This window comes from Lytechinus variegatus, chromosome 16, assembly GCF_018143015.1.
Source record: "Lytechinus variegatus isolate NC3 chromosome 16, Lvar_3.0, whole genome shotgun sequence".
NCBI classification, from domain to species: Eukaryota; Metazoa; Echinodermata; class Echinoidea; order Temnopleuroida; family Toxopneustidae; genus Lytechinus; species Lytechinus variegatus.
Genome location: NC_054755.1, coordinates 27282288 through 27302309, shown reverse-complemented (window position 1 = coordinate 27302309; position 20022 = coordinate 27282288). Strand labels below are relative to the sequence as shown.

The 20022-nt window shown below is 35.9% G+C and overlaps 1 protein-coding gene across 1 annotated transcript; it reads right to left on the bottom strand.

Annotated features, from left to right (window-relative positions):
* Positions 1-4905: 4905 nt before the first annotated feature.
* Positions 4906-11053, bottom strand: LOC121429931 (tumor necrosis factor-like). Its single transcript, XM_041627191.1, has 4 exons — positions 10054-11053; positions 8436-8601; positions 7867-8036; positions 4906-7285 (listed from the first exon to the last, which is right to left on the bottom strand). Exons 1-4 carry the CDS (start codon positions 10393-10395, stop codon positions 7055-7057), a joined length of 909 nt encoding a protein of 302 aa, XP_041483125.1. The 5' UTR covers positions 10396-11053; the 3' UTR covers positions 4906-7054.
* Between the last annotated feature and the right edge of the window lie 8969 nt (positions 11054-20022).

Genomic DNA, 20022 nt, shown 5'->3' with positions numbered 1-20022 from the left:
TTTTTCTCCTCGTCCTCCTCCTCCTTTTTTTCTTCGTTTTTGTAATATAGACTTTGTATTTGTGGTGATAAATTTTAAAAATCCAGTGAAAACAAAATGCTGAATATTTTAAATACGGCAACAGCTCGTTTATTTTATTCGAATCAACGGGAGTTTAGAGTTTGTCCTACTCCCTCCCCGAAAGAGACATTTATTGTGAGAAAAAAAACACTAAAAACCCTCAAAAATAAAATTCGTAACGATCTTTTTATTCTCTTTTCGATATCTTTGGCACTAAAACCCATAAAGGAAACCAATTAGTTTATAATTTATTGATCCTTTTTCAGGATGTTTTTGATCGATTTCCCTTTTATCGCTGTGAACTCGTTGTTGGATTTCCTAATATAATCAAAATCAGGATTCGATACTTAAGTCGATTTTGATCCCTGCGTTAGTGACGTCGCGAACCAGGATACGCTCCGATCGATATCACTATTGTAATGATGGATAGGGATGCGTGTGTTAAGTGAGCTTTTCATTTGTGTTAATTACTTTCGCTATTAATAACATTCATTATTGTGTTTAATACTGATAAACAGGAAGTCAGTCAGGTTAAAATTAGAAAGTCAGTTATTGAAAGGAAGGGGAATTGGATGTTTTTTCTTTTGGTTTGCCAATACATTATAGTCCAAATATGAAAGAAAAGTGTTTTGCCTTTTAGTTTGCATGTAAAGAAAGTCAGGATAAAAAAAATGTCAGAATGAAATGTTTCGTTTTTGCTGTCCTGTTTTTTTCAATTTTGTGAATTAATGAAATTAATGAATAGATGAAAGACAACACTTTACAATCTTCAAACAAAAGTTTATTTTTTATTTTTATTGTCTGAAGATTTGTCTTCAATTTGACTGTACATAATTGACATTGTTGATCCAGTGACTTTATCAATTCATTTCCTTCCTTCACATGTAGACCCTACAGATTCTTGACTTCATTGTCTTCTCTAGTCCACTTCACATGAACAGTTATATTTCCTTATAGTGCCTATATTAGGCCTTTTCTAATTTACTAAGATATCTATTTCCACCGTTTTTAGAAAATGTTTTTCATCTCTAAAGATTGTTTCCTTCTTCTTTCGTCTTGTTCTTGTTCTTCTTTTTCTTCGATATCATTGTGAAAGAGCTCAGCAACCGAGCCAAAAAAAAGAAAGAAAGAAGAAAAATTGTTGCTTTACCCAGTATTTTATATTTTTTAAACAGGGTCAGTTGTTTTAAATAAAGTATGGAATCGAAGGTTATTTTCGTTGTTTTCACCAGTGAAAATAATATTTTATTATTTATAAAAACACCATTTGGGTGTATAACAACCAAGTGGATGGCATCTTTGTGCGAGGGAAAGTAGCGACCGAATGAGACAATTTGCCATACCAGCGAAACATAGCAGCATTCTGTATACTCATAACATGGTATTCAGTTAAATATTGTAGTGAAGCTATATTATGATTGCGAGGGAGAGTATCAACCGAATATATATTTTTCTGTTTTCTCAAGTAAAACTTATCATTTCAATTACACGCACACATATAACAAAATTATGTCACATTGAAGTGGAAAGGCCACGTGTATGTTATCACCAGTGAATTTAGCCCAACCCTTTTATCCCACGATGCAGTATTAAAACACATTTACATAAAGCAGTTATATTATGTCTTGTAGTAATTTGACCTTGTTATGTTATGTTTATCATATTATATGTTCAGTTGTGAAAAAAAATCAATAAATCAAATCAAATATTCTTTTTCTACTTTCCTCATTATCATTGTGTTTCTTTGTTTGTTTGTAGTGATTATTTTTCTTCAATCAACATGGAGACCGCATGGCCCCTGTGTGCGACCTTGCCTTCGCCAGTGACCCTTGTAAATGCGGAGTGCCCCAGGGTTCTATGCTTGGCCCATTTCTATTTTTATTATTATTTTTTTATTATAATTATTTATCTTTTGCATGTCATTTTATTTTATTCCTTTAAAATGAATTTATTTTAAAGGTCCCAAAGTTTGGAATAATATCCTAAGAGTTGAAAAAGTAATTCAAGTCCCATCTTTTTAGTTTGTACGCATGATTTTGATTGAGCTACTTGTTGTTTTAACCATTATCTTCTTTGATTATCATTACTTTCCCCCCTCCATCCGTCTGTTGTTTATTTATTGATGTTTTCATTCTGTCATAATTATATACAATTTGTTTTTACTCTTTTTGCAGGTGTCGGGCGTTTTATAAAGCTTCCGGCATTTTTTGTCGTCCCCAATTCCCATAAAAACATTTGTTGTATATTTTCTTGTATTATTTCATTACATTTAATTGTTTATACACGTGTAGTTTTTATGATCAATGAAATACATGGAATAGAAGCCTACTTAACATGAATTAGCACATCAAACTTTCAAGTTTTGTTACGTCACTCTCGATCTCCAACAAGCCCAGAGTAATGTCGAGCTTCCGCTCAACGAGCTTCTGTATAATGAAAGTTTGAGGGCTCTAATATCCTGAATATCAAATTTTTGAAACTGAAATGAAAGAGAAAATAATTGCATCGTCCTTCAAAGGGGGGCACATGCATGGCTGTATTATTTCTAGAGGGGGTGGGGGGCATGGCGCGCAGATTTCTAAGAAAACGACAAGCTCGTAAACCTAAAAAGGGCAAATGTTCATGAAAATAATTCAAAGATGCAGAGGAAGTAGTGGATTTTCTTTTTACAACTTTTTACAATTTTGAATCGGATTTTTTCCATACACTTTTTTAATATATATTTTTATTTTGGACCATACCATGATATATGAAAGTGTCCTCTTAACTGACTCAGAGAGAAATTCAGCTGTGTATCTTTGGCAATCCACAACCTCACATTAAACATAAATGTCACTCAAATTACTTTTAAAGAATAGTATGTAACGTCCCATATGATATTACCTCAAACGAAGGGAGCGAGCGCTTTCAGATACACTATAAGAAATGTTGGGTAAAATTTTTACCACCACGAGGGTAATTATGTGTCCAACCAATTTGGGGCAGTATTTTACCCAATGCGGGGAGCATATTGCCCAGGAAGGTTAAAAAATAAGCAGAAATTACTATAGAATGGGCAAAATTCACTGGATAAATAAAAAATGCCCCAGAGAAATGCCAAGTGTTGGTTGGACACATAATTACCCCCATGGAGCACTTTTACCCAATATTTTTTAGAGTGTGCACTATTTCATTATTCCCTATCCTTTTCCTATATATCTTTCATTCCTTCTCTATTTCATCTCTCTCTGCCCCCCTCCCCCTAAGTTTACAGAATACACCCTGTACAACCATAATTATCATGCGTTTAAATAGTTTTGGCCAATTATAGACTCTATACTTTGTTCATGATTTTATCTTTATCATCTTCATTTCTTCGAAGCCGCCTCTTATATACGAGCGGATTACAAAATAATCTAATCCTGAAACGTACTTGACCTAATAACCATTGCACTATGATTCCAATCAAGATTATATGACCAAGTTTGAATGAAAATATTAAAATGAGAACCGTTATGACCATGCGCGATTATTTCGTAAGATATTTTGTTTGGTCCCTCTGGGAGGGGTGTGGGGTGGGGCGAGACGACCCTCTCCCATAGGACGCTGCATGTGCAAAATAAGGGATTGAGCACTCCCCGCCCCACGCCGGGATCGCCGCCCCTATGGGTATGCTATTCGGAAACTTGTACCTGAGATTGTACCATATACATCCAAAGTCTCAGTTATCGACCGAGGTGCATTTTTTTCTATTTGTTGTTGTTGTTTGTTTCAAATATTGAAAGACTACATCGTATATAGGCCCTGCAATGGTGCAAAAATTATTTCGAAATTTCAAGTAAAACTCGAAAGTATCAGCAAATTAAAAAGGGCATGATAAGAAAATAATCGTAAAAATTATCCTTAAGTCCCTTCTTGCAGGAAGCCGACGTTAATATCAAGGGGGCATAAAATCAGTTTAATACTAATGGGAGGGGCAAAGGAGCATAATCGGCTAATGCACTTTCAGGGGTAGTATAGTTAAACGACCCAACGCATAATATAAGGGGCGGCGCCATGGTATGTTGATGGGAAGGGGGGGGGGTGCAAGAGACCACTTAAAGGTGACGTCATCCTTTTTATTGAATGAAAGGGGCGGAGCGTTATAGTTTTACACGACCCCATACCTCTCTTTTTGATAGTCTGCCCTTTTTTGTTTTGCTTCTCCTTTCTCCTATATTTTCCAAATGCTTAGGAATTCATGAGGGGCGGTTAGTTTACACTTGCAGCACAATATTTTCAGCGCTTTTTATTGCATTATTTTCCCTATTTCCTACTCACCTTTTCTATTATTATTGTTGTTGTGTATTAGAGGCTGTTACACTCTAAAAAAATATTGGGTAAAAGTGCTCCATTTTTATTTATCCAGTGTGATGAAAATTTTGCCAATTTTAAAGTAATTGCTGCTTATTTTTATCCTTACTGGACATTATGCTTCGCGCATTGGGTAAAATATTGCACAAAATTGGTACACAGTAAAAACGCTGTTTCGCTGTTTACTATGAACCTTACAGTATCTGTTCAACCGTTTAAACAATCATGTTTAATATATTGAAGATTAGATTTTGAAAATTAAACTTTGTTGCTTAAGATTTAAACACTTGTTTAAACTGTTTAAACAATTACGGTAAGGTTAATAAAATTAATAGTAAACAGCGTTGTGTAATTATTTTTTTTACTGTGTATGACTCAATGATTACCCTCGTGGTTGTAAAAAAATTACCCAATATTTTTACATTGTACTCCTCCCCCTTACTGTATAGTGCATGTTTGTGCGTTACTTAATTATCATACATAAGAGAAGAAATATCAGGAAAGAAAATGATTATCTTTATTTTCACATGCTTTTATTGCAAAAACACCTCTTCAATAAATTACTACTAACAGGAAGATAAAAGTATACATACATATAAGTTTACAGGAGATTTACATACATAAAGTGTCATCTTCGTGACATGAATTATCTTGAATAATAGAGCGCATATACAGATTCAATGCGGAAGTGAAAGATCTGATGAGAGTCTGAAACTCCCACTCTTCGGCCTGTCTTACAATAAGAAATCATGTCTAGAGGCGAGCTGAATGAAAGAGCAATATTGTCAGACGACAATAATAATGTTGTCATTTATGGTGGTCGCTTCAATATTTCTTTTTTGCTGGAGTTCAGACATGTAAATAAAACAAAAAATAATTTTTGAATTATTCATTGAGATACGAAGACCCCTTATTCTATCATTTGCGTGAAAAGAATTTGGTGAATGCTTTGAGCGAACAGTTTTGCGTGCAATGCAGGTGATTCTCTCAAAATATCGATCGTGATTGTGTAAGAACAAACTTAATCTAAAAGATAGACTATTTCCTTGATTGAAGCAATAGATAATTGGAGTACACAAAATTTAGTACTTGTCAAAAAAATAAAATATCTATATATACAACTTTTATATGTACAATCATTTACACAACAAAATAATTATACATGATTATACCAATGATCATGACTTTTGGTCATAGTGGTAGTGGTCTCAATGTTCAATGAACACGTATATTTTCACAATGTTTCACACGATGATATTGGTCAATATTTTTGTACATTTCATACAAAACAGTATAGCTGATAAGAGTTGACCGCTGTGTATATAATAATTTACTCATTGATACTTTTACAACATCGCATATATATATATACGGCAGTATATACTTTGGCAAGACTGTGCACATTTTATCATGATTATAATCAGGATAATTAAAAATTTATCATCTAAATGGATGTGTCGGAATTTACACGATTTAAAAGCTCGTTATATCACAGGCCACCCCATTATTATATACGATCACCGTTAAAAATGATTTTTTTTTTAATTATGCAATTTAATCAGACCAACTTCTGGAATGTTTTGAAATCATCATGAACATTGTAAACTTTAATTCTTCATAGCGATTTTCATGAATACCCTACTTTTTTCACCCAGGCGCGTACGCAGGGAGGGGTACATGGTTCTTCACGATATACAATGTACATTAAAAGCATGGAGACACCAAGCTCACGTGAATGTTACTACAATTTCATTTACTCTGCTTGAAAATGATTTTGACAAAAAAAAGGAATCTTAAAGCCTGTACTTCCCTGTATACGGTTGTCAGATTTTGACAAATATACAGCGTTCTTAAACAAAACCATACAACAATAATTATAAATCTGAATATCAGATCACAGGTATAATATTCACCGTTACACAGTGAGAGTTTCTAAGACGGGTTAAACCCCATAATAATAAACAATCAGGTTCAAAATGCAAATAAGATTCAAGTCTCCTCAGAAGTTCTCACTAATGCTTAACCTCTCAAACTGTATAACTTATCCGCATTTTTATTGTTTTCCCCTCATTCTAAACAAGGTATCTGTAATTAATTTCCAAAAAAGGAACAAGTCATAAACATTATCAACATTCTCGTCATTGTCCATCTTCAAAAGAATAAAAAATAGAAAAAAAATCCTTGAAAATTTAAAGCTCTATTTCCCATTTAAATCTAAATGGGTATACCATCATAATGTGACAAAAACCCTTTAATAACAAATGTCCCAGTTCATAGAGGTATTCTATTCTGGGGAAAGTCTGGTCTCCATCTCTCCTATACACTGCATCTTTGCAATTTATCCAGACATGTCAGAAGTCCTTTGATACTACCCTATAACCCCAATGACCTTCCCTTCCGGTTCAGCATGATTTTTTTTAGAGCATTATTTAAAGAGCAATAGAGTACTCAAGGGGATTCCCCATCATACTATTTCCGCGTGCAAAGCAAAAGTGCATCATATTAATAAGATAGTTTGTGCTAGATGGCACATGTTATATCAAAATAACTCTGGATATTGCACAAAGGAAATCTATTCTTCTTTTCCTCACATTTTACTGTTTTTTATATAAATAAATCCGTCTTCCCGCGCGCACGCGCACGAAAGAGTTCAAAGGCAAGTTCATCTTTTTGTTGGTGCCCCATGATCTGGCACGGTTGACCCGAGCATGAACACACCGAAGAAAGTCTTATCACTACCGGTGTTGATCCGGAGATCATCATCCGATACGCTTACGGTGATCTTATCGCCCTTCTCTAGGTGGAAGACGCCGCCGTGGTACTTGGTCGAGTATTCGTTGAACGGGGCGACGCTCTGCATCAGTGGAACATGGTTGCGATTGGTTGTAGATCGCTGCGATGGAATAAAACAAAAGAAAGGATGATTTGGGTTATTTATTTATTCTAAAGACACAATCATGATGGATCTTCATCATCTATATCGGTATAAAAGGGGGCCCTATAGTTTCGTCAGAATATCCCCTAGATCCAAAGCATGATATCGATCATACGGTCACTGGTGAATAGATTGGGGCGCTTGGGGGCACTGGTAAGCCCCCCCCCAAAAGGAGAAAATAATAAAAGGAAAGGAGAGGGGAGACCGTGATAATGTTTTCTGAAATATTACACTACTCCAAGCCAAATCTATTGTCTACATTTTAAAAAAGTAGGCAATATCCCTCATTTTTTTTCAAATTTGATGTTGAGTAGATAAAAGCAGAAAGGGTTCCCAATATACAATTTAACATTGAAAGACATTGAAATATATTTCGCTTAATGCATCTGCATCTGCAATCCAAATTCCTTTGCAACAAATTTTAGAACGAATGCTATAAAAAAAAATATAAGTCAGAAATGACAAGGAGATTTGAAAATTTGGTGGTCCTCTATAACCACATAAATACAATGATGAAAACCAGAGGAAAGTAAACTTACCATGGGCAAATTGGCGCCAGTTCTTGAGTCGTAGGTAGCGTCGGTCTCTGGATCACTGAAATATATTTGTGTATAGACGTAATAAAAGCCGGGCTCGAGGATCTCAATACCGTAACTGCTCAAGAATTTCACGTTGTGCGTTGTGTTGACTTTCCATATATTCAAGCAACCTACAATAATATGGGGGAAATGATAATGAAGTATTTGTATGAACGACTTTATTTGAATACGAATATATTGAAAGTAAGAATAAGAGCTGTTTTTTCTTTTCGAGAACATTACTTTGAACCCTCCCACCTATGTTAGTACAAGGTTATGTTCCATCTCCATGCATACACAAATTATTATTATATATTAATAAATATATTATTTCCTTTAGTTCGATTATGATGGGGTTTTTTGTCTTGTTCTTGAAATACCTACCACTTCTACTTGTATTAACCTACTACTCCTCTACTTTGTATTTTTAATAGATATAATTCTGCGACATTTATAATAAATATCAATGATTATTAAACAAAAAATAATAATACAGAGCGATAATTTGCATTTTTTTTGCTGATACTCACCAAAATCTTCATCATTTTGCCTTGGTCCATCGCTAATGCCAACAATATGCGCGTATGCTGATTTCGCTGATTCCTCGTCATCATTCCCTGCACGTTGTGGCATCTCTGTTGTGAGACCATTGAAAACTTGGGGTGGGGGTGAATCCCTGTAGTGACTCGCTGAATGCTAAAACGAAATAAAACGAAAAAAATAGAGGAATATTGAGAGGATTGCTTTCAATTTCATCAGAATAAATCACAGATTTATTCACGAATGTGATTAAAAATTGATGGTTAGATATGCAACAAATTTAAGGTCGTTTCGTACCTCAAAAAATGTGACAAGCAAAAAAAAAAGAAAGGTCTTCAAAAATAATTTATGGGGGTGAATTCTCAGGGGTGCTTTATTATTTATGGGGGAAGTGGGTTGAACCCATAGATATGTATCTCTATGGTTGAACCCAGGTTGAACTCCTCAACCACCCCGTGTGTACGCACGGTACGCTGGATCACGAGTGCCGCGTTGTTCAATAACATTGTTAGAAAAAAAATGAACAATGCGGTTTGAATTTAAAACATCGATCGGTTCATATTTCTGACTAGAATATACGCCAGAAATGGCAAGACATATGAGTTGCACCCAGCTGACTACTGATCAAGTCAATTTGACTGTTTTTTTCGCATGTTGTTTATTTTTTGTTTTTACTGCGTTGTGTAGAACAGAAAAAGCATCGATTCAAGTCATCAGTCTGCTTTCAAATGAATGGAAATGCTATATGCATTATTGGTAACTAGGTGTGTACTTGTTTTTGTATAGTACGTAAAAGCATTGCGGAAATTTACTGATTGAGCAATGCGATATGCTCGATGCACATTATAAGGGATTTTCCACTCCATCTTCTTTCCACGATGTTTACTGAACCGATGAGCACAATACAAATAAACCGAATTCAGGAATTTACAGAGCTATTATTGCATTCAATCTATCTAAATGTAGGAAGGTAAACAATAATTTTTTTACTTTTACGAGGGTGCCTAGATTTCCGAGCATTATCGCAAAAAAAATCAACAGTCTATGCAAACACTAGTTTCTATGAAAAGATGTTTATGGATAACTGTTGATAAAACATGATAAAATAATCATAAATAACGTACTTTTACGAGGGTGCCTAGATTTCCGAGCACTATCAAAAAAGAATCAATAGTCATATACAAACACTAGTTTCTATGAAAAAGATGTTTGAATAAACATGGATAAGTTGATGAAAACATAAAGATAAAATAAACATAGATAACGAACATGTACATAAGAATAGACCAGAGTCTATATAGCGTACATTGTCAGATGATTGTTGAGGCTGATTATAAATTGGAGTTGAAAATATCTACATGAATTTGTAAATATTCATGCAGGTCCCCCCCCCCATCAATCTTTTTCTATTGCTTTTTTGTTTGGTAATACTCCCTAACTTTCTCTGTCCCTTCTTGTTCTCTCTCCACTTATGAATAGTTTCCTTATACTATCTTCCAGTAGTGAAGGAGGCATAGTCTTAATCTACAAGAATTAAAGCTTGGAAAGAAGGAAGAACAGAAGGAAAGGGAAAAAAGAGGGTACAGTTCAACAGATGACTAAACTTACCGGATTGAAAGCCTCCCTTGCCACCTCCATCTCATGCCCAAGTCCATGGCTTTTGACGTAGAGATAGAACGTAAAGCAGGACACGATCAGCGCAAAAAACGCCAAAATGAAACATACTGCAATGGCGCAGGCAGTCGAGTTGCAGACACCGAGCTGTTTGGCGCGCGAACTCAGCTTCCTCGATAGCTGTCGTCTGAAGCTCCGATGGCGTTCAAGGTGATGGTGTGGCGGTAGCCAGACTGATGAGGGGCTTTCGACGTCGCCCATGTCCATATTCGATGCAGGAGTCGTTGTCGCCGGTCGGGAGAGTTTGGACCACAGCTTGCCAAGCCACGAAAGCATTTGATTACGGTTTGAAGCTGGTGATAAGAAAGCTCGAGTCCACAAACTGCGATTGTTGAGGGTACCTCTTAATGACTCAAGAGAAGTGATTGTAAAGAGCAATAGACTGCTCTCGTGTTGTGTTTTAAGTAAGTTTCAGTTGATGCTCAAGTACAAACTGAATGATTTGAAGTGTCCGAAACTGATGTATGTGTTCTGGACATGCACGGCCGCTTGATGGTCAACTGTTGTTGAGGTTCGGTCGATGAATGAACTGATTAAATCGATCGATCTGGTCCTGGTCGTAATCCGCGAGATCTTGGTCTATGACTCATGGGGATCCCTCGATTGATCAGGATTACGAAACTTGTGACAAAAAAATGTGCTCTTAGACCTTCCGCGGGAAAACCCACAAACTCAATGTAGACCGAGTTTGGAGAGACAGCAAAAAGAGCCAACGCTGATTGAACTCTGGTGAAAGCTTTAAATGTATTTATATGATTACAATAAAGCCAGCTGTTTCAATTAAAAACGAAGGACTTTATGCCTGATTTCAAACCGTGTTCTGTTTGACTAATAATGAAAGTGATTCAAACGAAATTTTGACTTTGACACGATTTTAGTTGACTTCGATGTGCATGTGGTACTCTGATCCAAGTGACAAAAGATCAATGCTTTTATATGAGAAAGAAGCTTGGAAAAACCACGGGCTTGTGGAAAAACCAATGGGGATTCCCCGACTCGACGACCGGAGATCACTTAATTAGTCTACTAAACAGACATTCAAGGATTATTCATTTGGAGGTTGTTCTTTTAAAGAATACTATGTAGGCCATTATGCTAAAAAAAATTAGTAGTCTTTAGTCATACATAATAGAATAATTGTCTAAGGGGATTGCATGAGAAGTATTACAGAATTGTGAACAGAGTTTCAGCTCGCGATTACCAACAAAAAGCTTTCAGTTAAAGACTAATCATGACATCACTTCACTTGCAGGCCTGCTATTCATACATGCATTGTAAATTATGTATACCAGGGATCTTGCTTTTTTTAATACATAGCACACACACTACACAGAAGTTATATGTTAGCCCCCCCGGCCTCAACCCCCTCCCTCTCTCTTTTTTATTTTGTAATATTTATTAATAATTCAATTCAGAGTGGTGGTACATATTGAAATTTAAAAAACACTGTTCACAAAAGATATATAATTATCCATAACACAAATAATCGTACAAAATGTCATAATGTTCACACATACAGTGGATAAATTCAGTAACAACCATTAATATAACCAATATAAATTCTTATTTTTATTTTTTATTGAGTTGTTTTTATTGACAACCGACTTCATATACAAAATAAAATGACAAATATAACTTTGATGTCTTTACAAATACCTAGACAACTCTCTCTCTCCCTCCCTCGATCTCTCTCTCCTTGCTCCCAGCATCTTTCTCCTTTCTCTCCCCCTCTCTACAAAACACCATCCTTTCCCTCGTACCCTTTCTCTCTGTCACCCCACCAACATCCCACTCTCTTTCTTTTTCTCACTCTCTCCCCTCTCTCTCTCACTCCCTCTCTCTGGAGTCATAAATACAGAGCCTACGTCACTTTCAAGAGAGTATTTCCTTCCTCCGTTGGCTATTTTAAGCTGCTCATTACGGATAACATCCCAGGAAGTCCTTTTGTTTTTTGTTGCAACCAGCCAGCAGCCAATCGGAATCAACAAGAACGGTCATTGAGAGTGACGCGTTTTACGTCACAATAAGAAACACCAATGGCATTGATAATCGTCTAAAGGGCATTTTCACCCGACGATAATTATGCGTCTAATAACTCTTTTCATGCTCTTAATGTGGATCGAAAGCGAAACTCCTATCGAGTCCAGGGGCAGGGCAAAATAAAATAGTCTTGTTTATTCCGGTAAACTATCAGAACTTTGCTTTCATTTTGATGAGAATATTAGAATCACATTTTGAGAGCAATGAGTTCATATTGATGTGCACTTTTTGTCAAAGACAGACCATTTTGCAATCATCATTGTTAATTCTAAGTGAATACATACAGGATCAACGAACTTTAGTCCAGTTCACTTTAACTCCTTATTATTATTTTTATTATTATTGTAATTAATATTATTATCATTATCATTCTTATCACTATCACCATCACCACCACCACCATCACCACCATCACCATCATCATTATCATCACTACCATTATGATCATGATCATCATCTTCATCATCATCATAAATCACCACCAACCACCACCACCACAACCACCACCTCCACCACCATCAGCATCACTACCACGATCATTATCGACACGATGCACCACCTCCACCACCACCACCACCACCATCATCATCATCATCATCATCGTAATCATCGTCATCATCATCATTCTCATCATCATCATCATCACCACCATCATCATCATCATCATCATTATCACAACCACCACCTCCACCACCACTACCATTATCATCATCACCATCACTACAGCCATCATCATCAATATTACCACGATCCACCACCACCTCCACCACCACCATCATCATCACCATCACCATCTATCATCATCATCATATCATCATAATCATCATCATCATCATCATCACCATCTATCATCACAATCATCATAATCACCACCACCACCATCATCATCATCATCACCATCATCATCACCATCATCATCACCATCATCATCATCATTATCACCACAACCACTACCTCCACCACCATCATCATCATCATCACATTGATAAAAGAAGGTAGGTGAAGTTGAGAAATTGGGGTAAAAACTTTAGTAATGTTATTGGACCCAACATTGATTTGATTTGACTTTATTTTTCATATTTCACAAGTACAAACAACAAATATGAAAACTAATGAGAATACAAATCAGACAAGGCATAACAATTCATTCAAATTAAAGAAAATAGCGATTTGGAATTAAATACAATTTAAAAGAGTGAAATATGAGGGAACCTGCATAAAAAGCAAAGCTTGTAAAGTCTGCAGGATCCAGAAAAAATATCAGTCTTAATGAGGAGAGGACAGGTAAGTAAATTGATTATAACAAAGTAATGCCAAAATGTTACGATTGTGGATATGTAAGGAATACAAAATAATAAAATAAATAAATAAAAAAGAGTCTGCCACTGTATGACTATTATTCATTACTCATTACTCAGCCAGAGCGTATTAACAAAGTACATGAATATAAAAGTAACAAAGGGAAATTATAAGAATTGATAAGCATCGCTTACAATTTACGTTTGAATATATGAAGTGAGGCACTATGTACCATATCATGGGGAAGATCGTTATAGGTCCTATAGGACCTATAGGTCCATGGACCCATTAACCATTATTATAAAGATGATTATGACAGTGGTCATAATAAAATGAGGAAAGGTAGCATTTACCTTTGAAATACACTTTTTATATTAAGAAAGTTGTGACATTTTAAAGTTTTGCTCTATTTCACAAAACAGTATCCTGGCTGGTATGCAAATGGGGAGACTATGACGTCATCCACTCACTATTTCTTTTGTATTTTATTACATGAAATATGAAATATTCTCATTTTCTCCTCATTGTCAAATGATACAACTATTAATTCCTTCCTGAAAATGTGGAATTAGTATTGTTTAATACTACATGGTTCAGTCAAGTTGGTCCTTATTGTCAAATCTATAAAAATTGAAATATTGTTTGATTCAAAAAACAAAAGAAGTAGTGAGTGATGGACATCATCGACTGACTCACCTACAGTTGTGCATATCACTGTTTGGTGAAAAATAAGCGAAACTTTAAAATATCATACCTTTCTTGTTTTACATCCGATTTTGATGAAATTTTCAGCACTATGCTAGTTTGATTTTTCTCTATTTATTCAGGTCAGCATTTTCCTGGGGTGGACTTGACCTTTAAGACCAATTTAGATTTCGACACATTTTCTGAATGAACTGAGTTTAGATAGCCTTAGAACTGTTAGTAGAATGTTTGAAGCACAGACAGGGTTTTTTTCTTCGTTACTCCCATTTTTCGACCGCCAAATCGCCAGGTGTAAACAAATATCTGAGACATTCCTACTACATGAGACGCTATCTGATTGTCGTATGCTTCTTGACAAAAAGAGGGGCTGACTCATAAAATACTCATTCTTCGAACCACAAACCGCGGGTTCTTTTTGCACCGCAAACAGTAAATCCCGCAGTAAATGCAAAGAAAACCTTTTTTTTCTGAATGTTATACATCCCTGAGGTGGGCTTTGTTTCTGGGGAGGGGTGGGAGCGGGGCATTGTTATTACTCGTCTTCTGTTCGGAAAAGGACACCCATTCATCACATACAGTTTGCAAACAAATATGTCAAGTCCTCCATCTTTTCACTCCCCGTATATCAGTGAAAGGGATTAATACCTTTCAATAATCAGCTTTATATTGGTCAAGGACCAATAGAAATAACAAAAATAGTTATTTCATTAGATCCTCAATAAACAACTTCCGTAGTTAATCTTTAAATAAACAATAGTCTAGTCTACTTCATTTCCTTTATGCTTTATGTCATTGCCATTTTATTTACAATGATGTGCAGAAAAGTATAAGGTAATTACCTTTTTTTATACACCTGCATGAAATTTGAAATAAATTTTAGAACAGATGGAATAGAAGTGCCGGCTCTCCTACATCCAGTTTTATAATCCGTACCTTATGCAAAACCATTTTAGATTTGCTAAAAAATTATCAGATTACGAAATGTGCATACAAAAGAAAACAAACCCCAAAATACAGCATTAGTCTTGTCTCTCGAATGGTGACGTTAAATTTCGGCCCCATCCGTTAACAAACGTAACAAATATATCTGATTGATGCACGTCTGACAAAACTTAACACTAACATTGGACACCAACAATGAGGCCTACATATCAGTCATTGATTTCGAAACTATCGATTGTGATCAGGGCTTGTGCGCTTCGCTCGCTCCCATTAAAAAATAATTTCAAGGTCACATTTAAAACTCTGCTCTCTTATTACGGTTTATTTATTTCCCCACTCGAACCAATGAATACCGGGATTAATTAATCCAACCTCTATAATCGATCGGTTCGTCTTTTGACTACTGAAGAAACATGACGTAATCAATTACCATCGATCGTTTGGTTGACCGGGGGTATTCCCCTATTGATGCGTCACCACCCTATTGACAATTATGTTGTTTGCTTCGTACACAAACTTTTATATCCCAATATCGCGGTCATCAACAATGTCATCTCAGACTTATTATCCTTGCTTTTGATTGGCCATGTTGGCTGAGAAACACCGTTGTGTGACTGTTGCTATGGTGACTGAACTTCACATGATGACAACTTTCAAGAAATTGGTACCCGGATGCATGGACTGATTATCCTTGCTTTTGATTAGCCATGTTGGCTGGAAAACACAGTTGTGTGACTGTTGCTATGGTGACTGAATTTCGCATGATGACAGCTTTCAAGAAATTGGTACCCGGATGCATGGGCTGACACATAATCTGCATGCATATAGAATGCTTGGATTGCTATTGCCAATATCATTATCAAATGGCCATAATAGCAGAATGTCAAAGACCCCCGGAGCAGTTTCATAAAACTGTTCGTAAGTTAAGAGCGACTTTAAAATCGACTGGTGATCCTTTCGTGTTAAATGGAGTACACCAAAATGTTCATTGGCGATGGTTTAGGTCGTATATAAGAAAGGATCACCAGTCGTTCTTATATAAAGTCGCTCTTAACTTACGAACTGCTTTATGAAACGGTCCCATGCAGGCTCCGTAACGCAAAGGTCTGTGATCAATCACTAAAGAGGGATGGCCAATTCAGATCAATGTTATAATTTATGCGCGTTTTCTTTAAAGGACAAGTCCACCCCAACAAAAACTTGATTTGAATAAAAAGAGAAAAATCAACAAGCATAACACTGAAAATTTCATCAAAATCGGATGTAAAATAAGAAAGTTATAGCATTTTAAAGTTTCGCTTATTTTCAACAAAATAGTTATATGAACGAGCCAGTTGCATCCAAATGAGAGAGTTGATGACATCACCACTGATCTCTCCCCTAACTGGATATGCGGGGAGGGTCCTTTGTTTGAAGCCCGCGAGTTCTATTGTCCGCCATACCAGTTCCCCCAAAAGGAACGCGATCGCTCCATTAGCATGTGCATTGTGAGCGATACGCTAGCTGTCTGCACACTGAAGCACTCATTGCTTTTTATACAAAACTTCATATATTTAAGGTGCTAGAATTCGCAATTTTCTTGAAACCATGGTACTTTCCCAGTATACAATTCGGAAACATAATTTTGAAGGGGTTGGTGTTTTTCTCACCTACGGAAGAATGGATGAAATCCTTGACTTGTCTAGGGGTATTTTGGAGGTTTTCCAAATAACCATCTTAGGATCGATTTGGCGAGGACTTTCTAGGTTATGAAGGCTTATAACACTGAGCTTGAACCCCCCTTTAATTTAAGTCTACCCCACCCCCCACCCCCGAAAAAAAATCAAACAAGTGTAACACCGAAAAATTCATCGTTTTCAAACGTTGAAAATATAACTTTCATATTTTATTTCTGATTTTGATTAAATTTTGAGCATTATTGTGTGTTTTTCTCTCTATTCAAATAATCATTTTCATGAGGTGGACTCGCCCTTTAAAGAACAAGTCCACCCAACAAAAACTTGAATTGGAATAAAAAGAAAAAAAATCAACAAGCATAAGGCCCTGAAAATTTTATCAAAATCGGATGTAATATGAAAGTTATGGCAGTTTAAAGTTTCGCTTCATTTCACAAAACAGTTATATGCACATCTAGGTTGGTATTCCATTATTTTAACATTTTGTGCTTCCGGCAAGGAGGTCCTAAACGTCAAATTCGTAAAAATTGAAATATTGTATAATTCAAATTATAAAACACAAAAGAAATAGTGAGTAAAATCATTGACTCTCTCATTTTGATGTAACTGGCTCATTCATATCACTATTTTTTTTTTATAAGCGAAACTTTGAAATGTCATAACTTTTTATTTTACATCAGATTTTAATGAAATTTTCAGCATTGTGCTTGTCTGATTTTTCTCTATTGATTCAAATCAACATTTTTCTGAGGTGGACTTGACCTTCTCCCTCTCTCTTTCCTTCTGTCACATCGATCGACCCTCTTCAATTATCCTCTACCCAGTTTGTTCATATACACTGTAGGAAGCGGGGGGGGGGTCCTGTACCCCTAAATTTTAGGTGGGGGACAGACCCCCCAAAATTTATGTTGACAACTTTTTTTTAGTTCTTTTTGCTTGTAAATTTTTTTCCTGCATCCCCCCTAAATTCAGGTGGACCCCCCTTAAATCGTTGTGGTTCGGCCGCCCTGAAATTCTGGTTGATAACCCTTTGTTGATGCTTGTCAGATTATTTCTTTTGTTTTGCATCCCTTCCTAAATTTGGGTTGATAACCCTTTTTTGCTTGTCAGATTATTTTTATTGCGTCATCCCCATAAATTTCTGGTTGATAACCCCCCCCCTTTTTTTTGCTCCACCGAGACATTTTTTCTTTGAAGACATTCGGCATCTCAAAATAAGTTCTGTGAAATTTCTGAACTGGTCTGTAAATCCGTCTCTGTAGCTTAATGTATTTTTTACGTAGGCCTACTTAAAAAAAAGAGTTCTTGGAAAAAATAATTCGATCTATTGTTGACAGAGAAATATCACAAATTCACATGCAACAAGTTACATAAGCCCCCTAAAGTCCTAGTCCTATACCGTACATGTACCTATAGCTTGTAAATTTTATTGTCCTTTCACAAATAAAAGATAAACAATTTTCAGAATACCTTGTAGATCCAGTCCTTGTCCCAAAAATCAGTCTATTTCGGTCAGGATCTATGCTTGCAAAAATTTTTTTTTTTAAACTCCTCCGAAACGGCAGATTTTCAGTCTTAACTTTCTCAGTCGTGATATTCTTCTGTCCAAACATGATTGATAAACTCATAAAACTTGGTGACATTTGTGAATATTAATAAACTGTATATTTATTTGAATCATGGTTTGAATTCATCACTCTTCCAGAGAAATCACAACAATCGATAACCCCCCCCCGGAGTTTTAAAGTTTTGGAAACTTGCTCTGGTAATTTAGAATTACCACACATGTATTTGAGCACATGGGACTACATAAAGTCTACAACTATGCAGTTCACCAGCTTGTCTTATCTGTGAAAAGTAATCCCATTTCCTCTGTTTCCACGGTCGTCACAATAAGTGCAATTATACGTGGCACAGGACGACATCTTAAAATTTGTATCAGGTATAAATTCACATTGAAAAGTGCTGTTATAAGAGTTGATTTGGAAAGTATAATTAATAATTGACACTATTGCCGTGTACCAGACTCTACTCCGATTTTGACTTTTTTGGGGGAACTCGGCGTGCGGAGGTACCAACTTCCGGTGCTTCAACACGGAATAGGCCAATCAGCGTTATTGTTCCTATCCAGGTAGGGGAGAGATCAGTGGACGTCACTGATGAACCACTCTCATTTGGATGTAACTGGCTCGTTCGTATAACTATTTTGTTGAAAATAAGCGAAACTTTGGAATGTCATAACTTTCTTATTTTACATCCGATTTTGATGAAATTTTCAGCATTGTGCTTGTATGATTTTTTTTTTCTATTGATTCAAATCAAACATTTTCTGAGGTGGACTTGACCTTTAAACACTGGCCAGAACTAATCAGAAAGTTCTTTCATGACTTGTGTTGCTGCGTCTTTATCGTCAAAAGACAATTTGTGAATGATTAAGAATAAAAATTCATGGTCAAAAAGGTGTTTGCAGAGACTTTTTAAGTCATCATCGAATAATGTGAGCTAGATGTAAATTTATTATATTCTTTCCTGAAAATGATAAGGAAAATATATTGGGACATCAATTACAATAGGCCTACTTTACTTACATGCTAAAAGTTTAAAACAAACCTTGGGATTTAAAAGACTGGTTTAATGATAGCACGATTTTTTACATTTCGGATCAGTCTCCGCTCATGACCTTTACCCCCTTGTTTATATTTTTTTAATGAAGTACACAGCAAAAACTGTGGTGTTAACCGGTGTACATAGAAGACCACACCATTTCTTTTACACCGGTGTTAAATTGGCGGTGTTATATAGTTTTACACCTAAATGTGTTATGACAACACCTTTTGTTGTTACATTTACACTCTTTGGTGTTACGTTTAATCTCTATAGGGTGTAATTTTAACATCTCAGGGTGTGGTCCTCTTCTTAACACCAATTGGTGTCAGTTTTAACACCACAATTTTTACAGTGTATTATAGCAATCAAGGATCCAGGTGACGGAGGGGGAAAGGGGCCCATCTAACTGCCAATTTGACATACATGTACATTTTGAAATTGTCATTTGCGTTCCATCAATATAAACAAATGTCTGTTTTTGTTGGTGTGGTTGTTCTTTAGATACAGTAGGCCTAAACAGTCCATGATCGACCGACTGGTGTTTCAATATGAGTTACTAGGTAATGATGACATATTATGTACAAGATTAGAAATGTAGATAAAATTAATTACCGTGACGAACGCTTGATTGTTC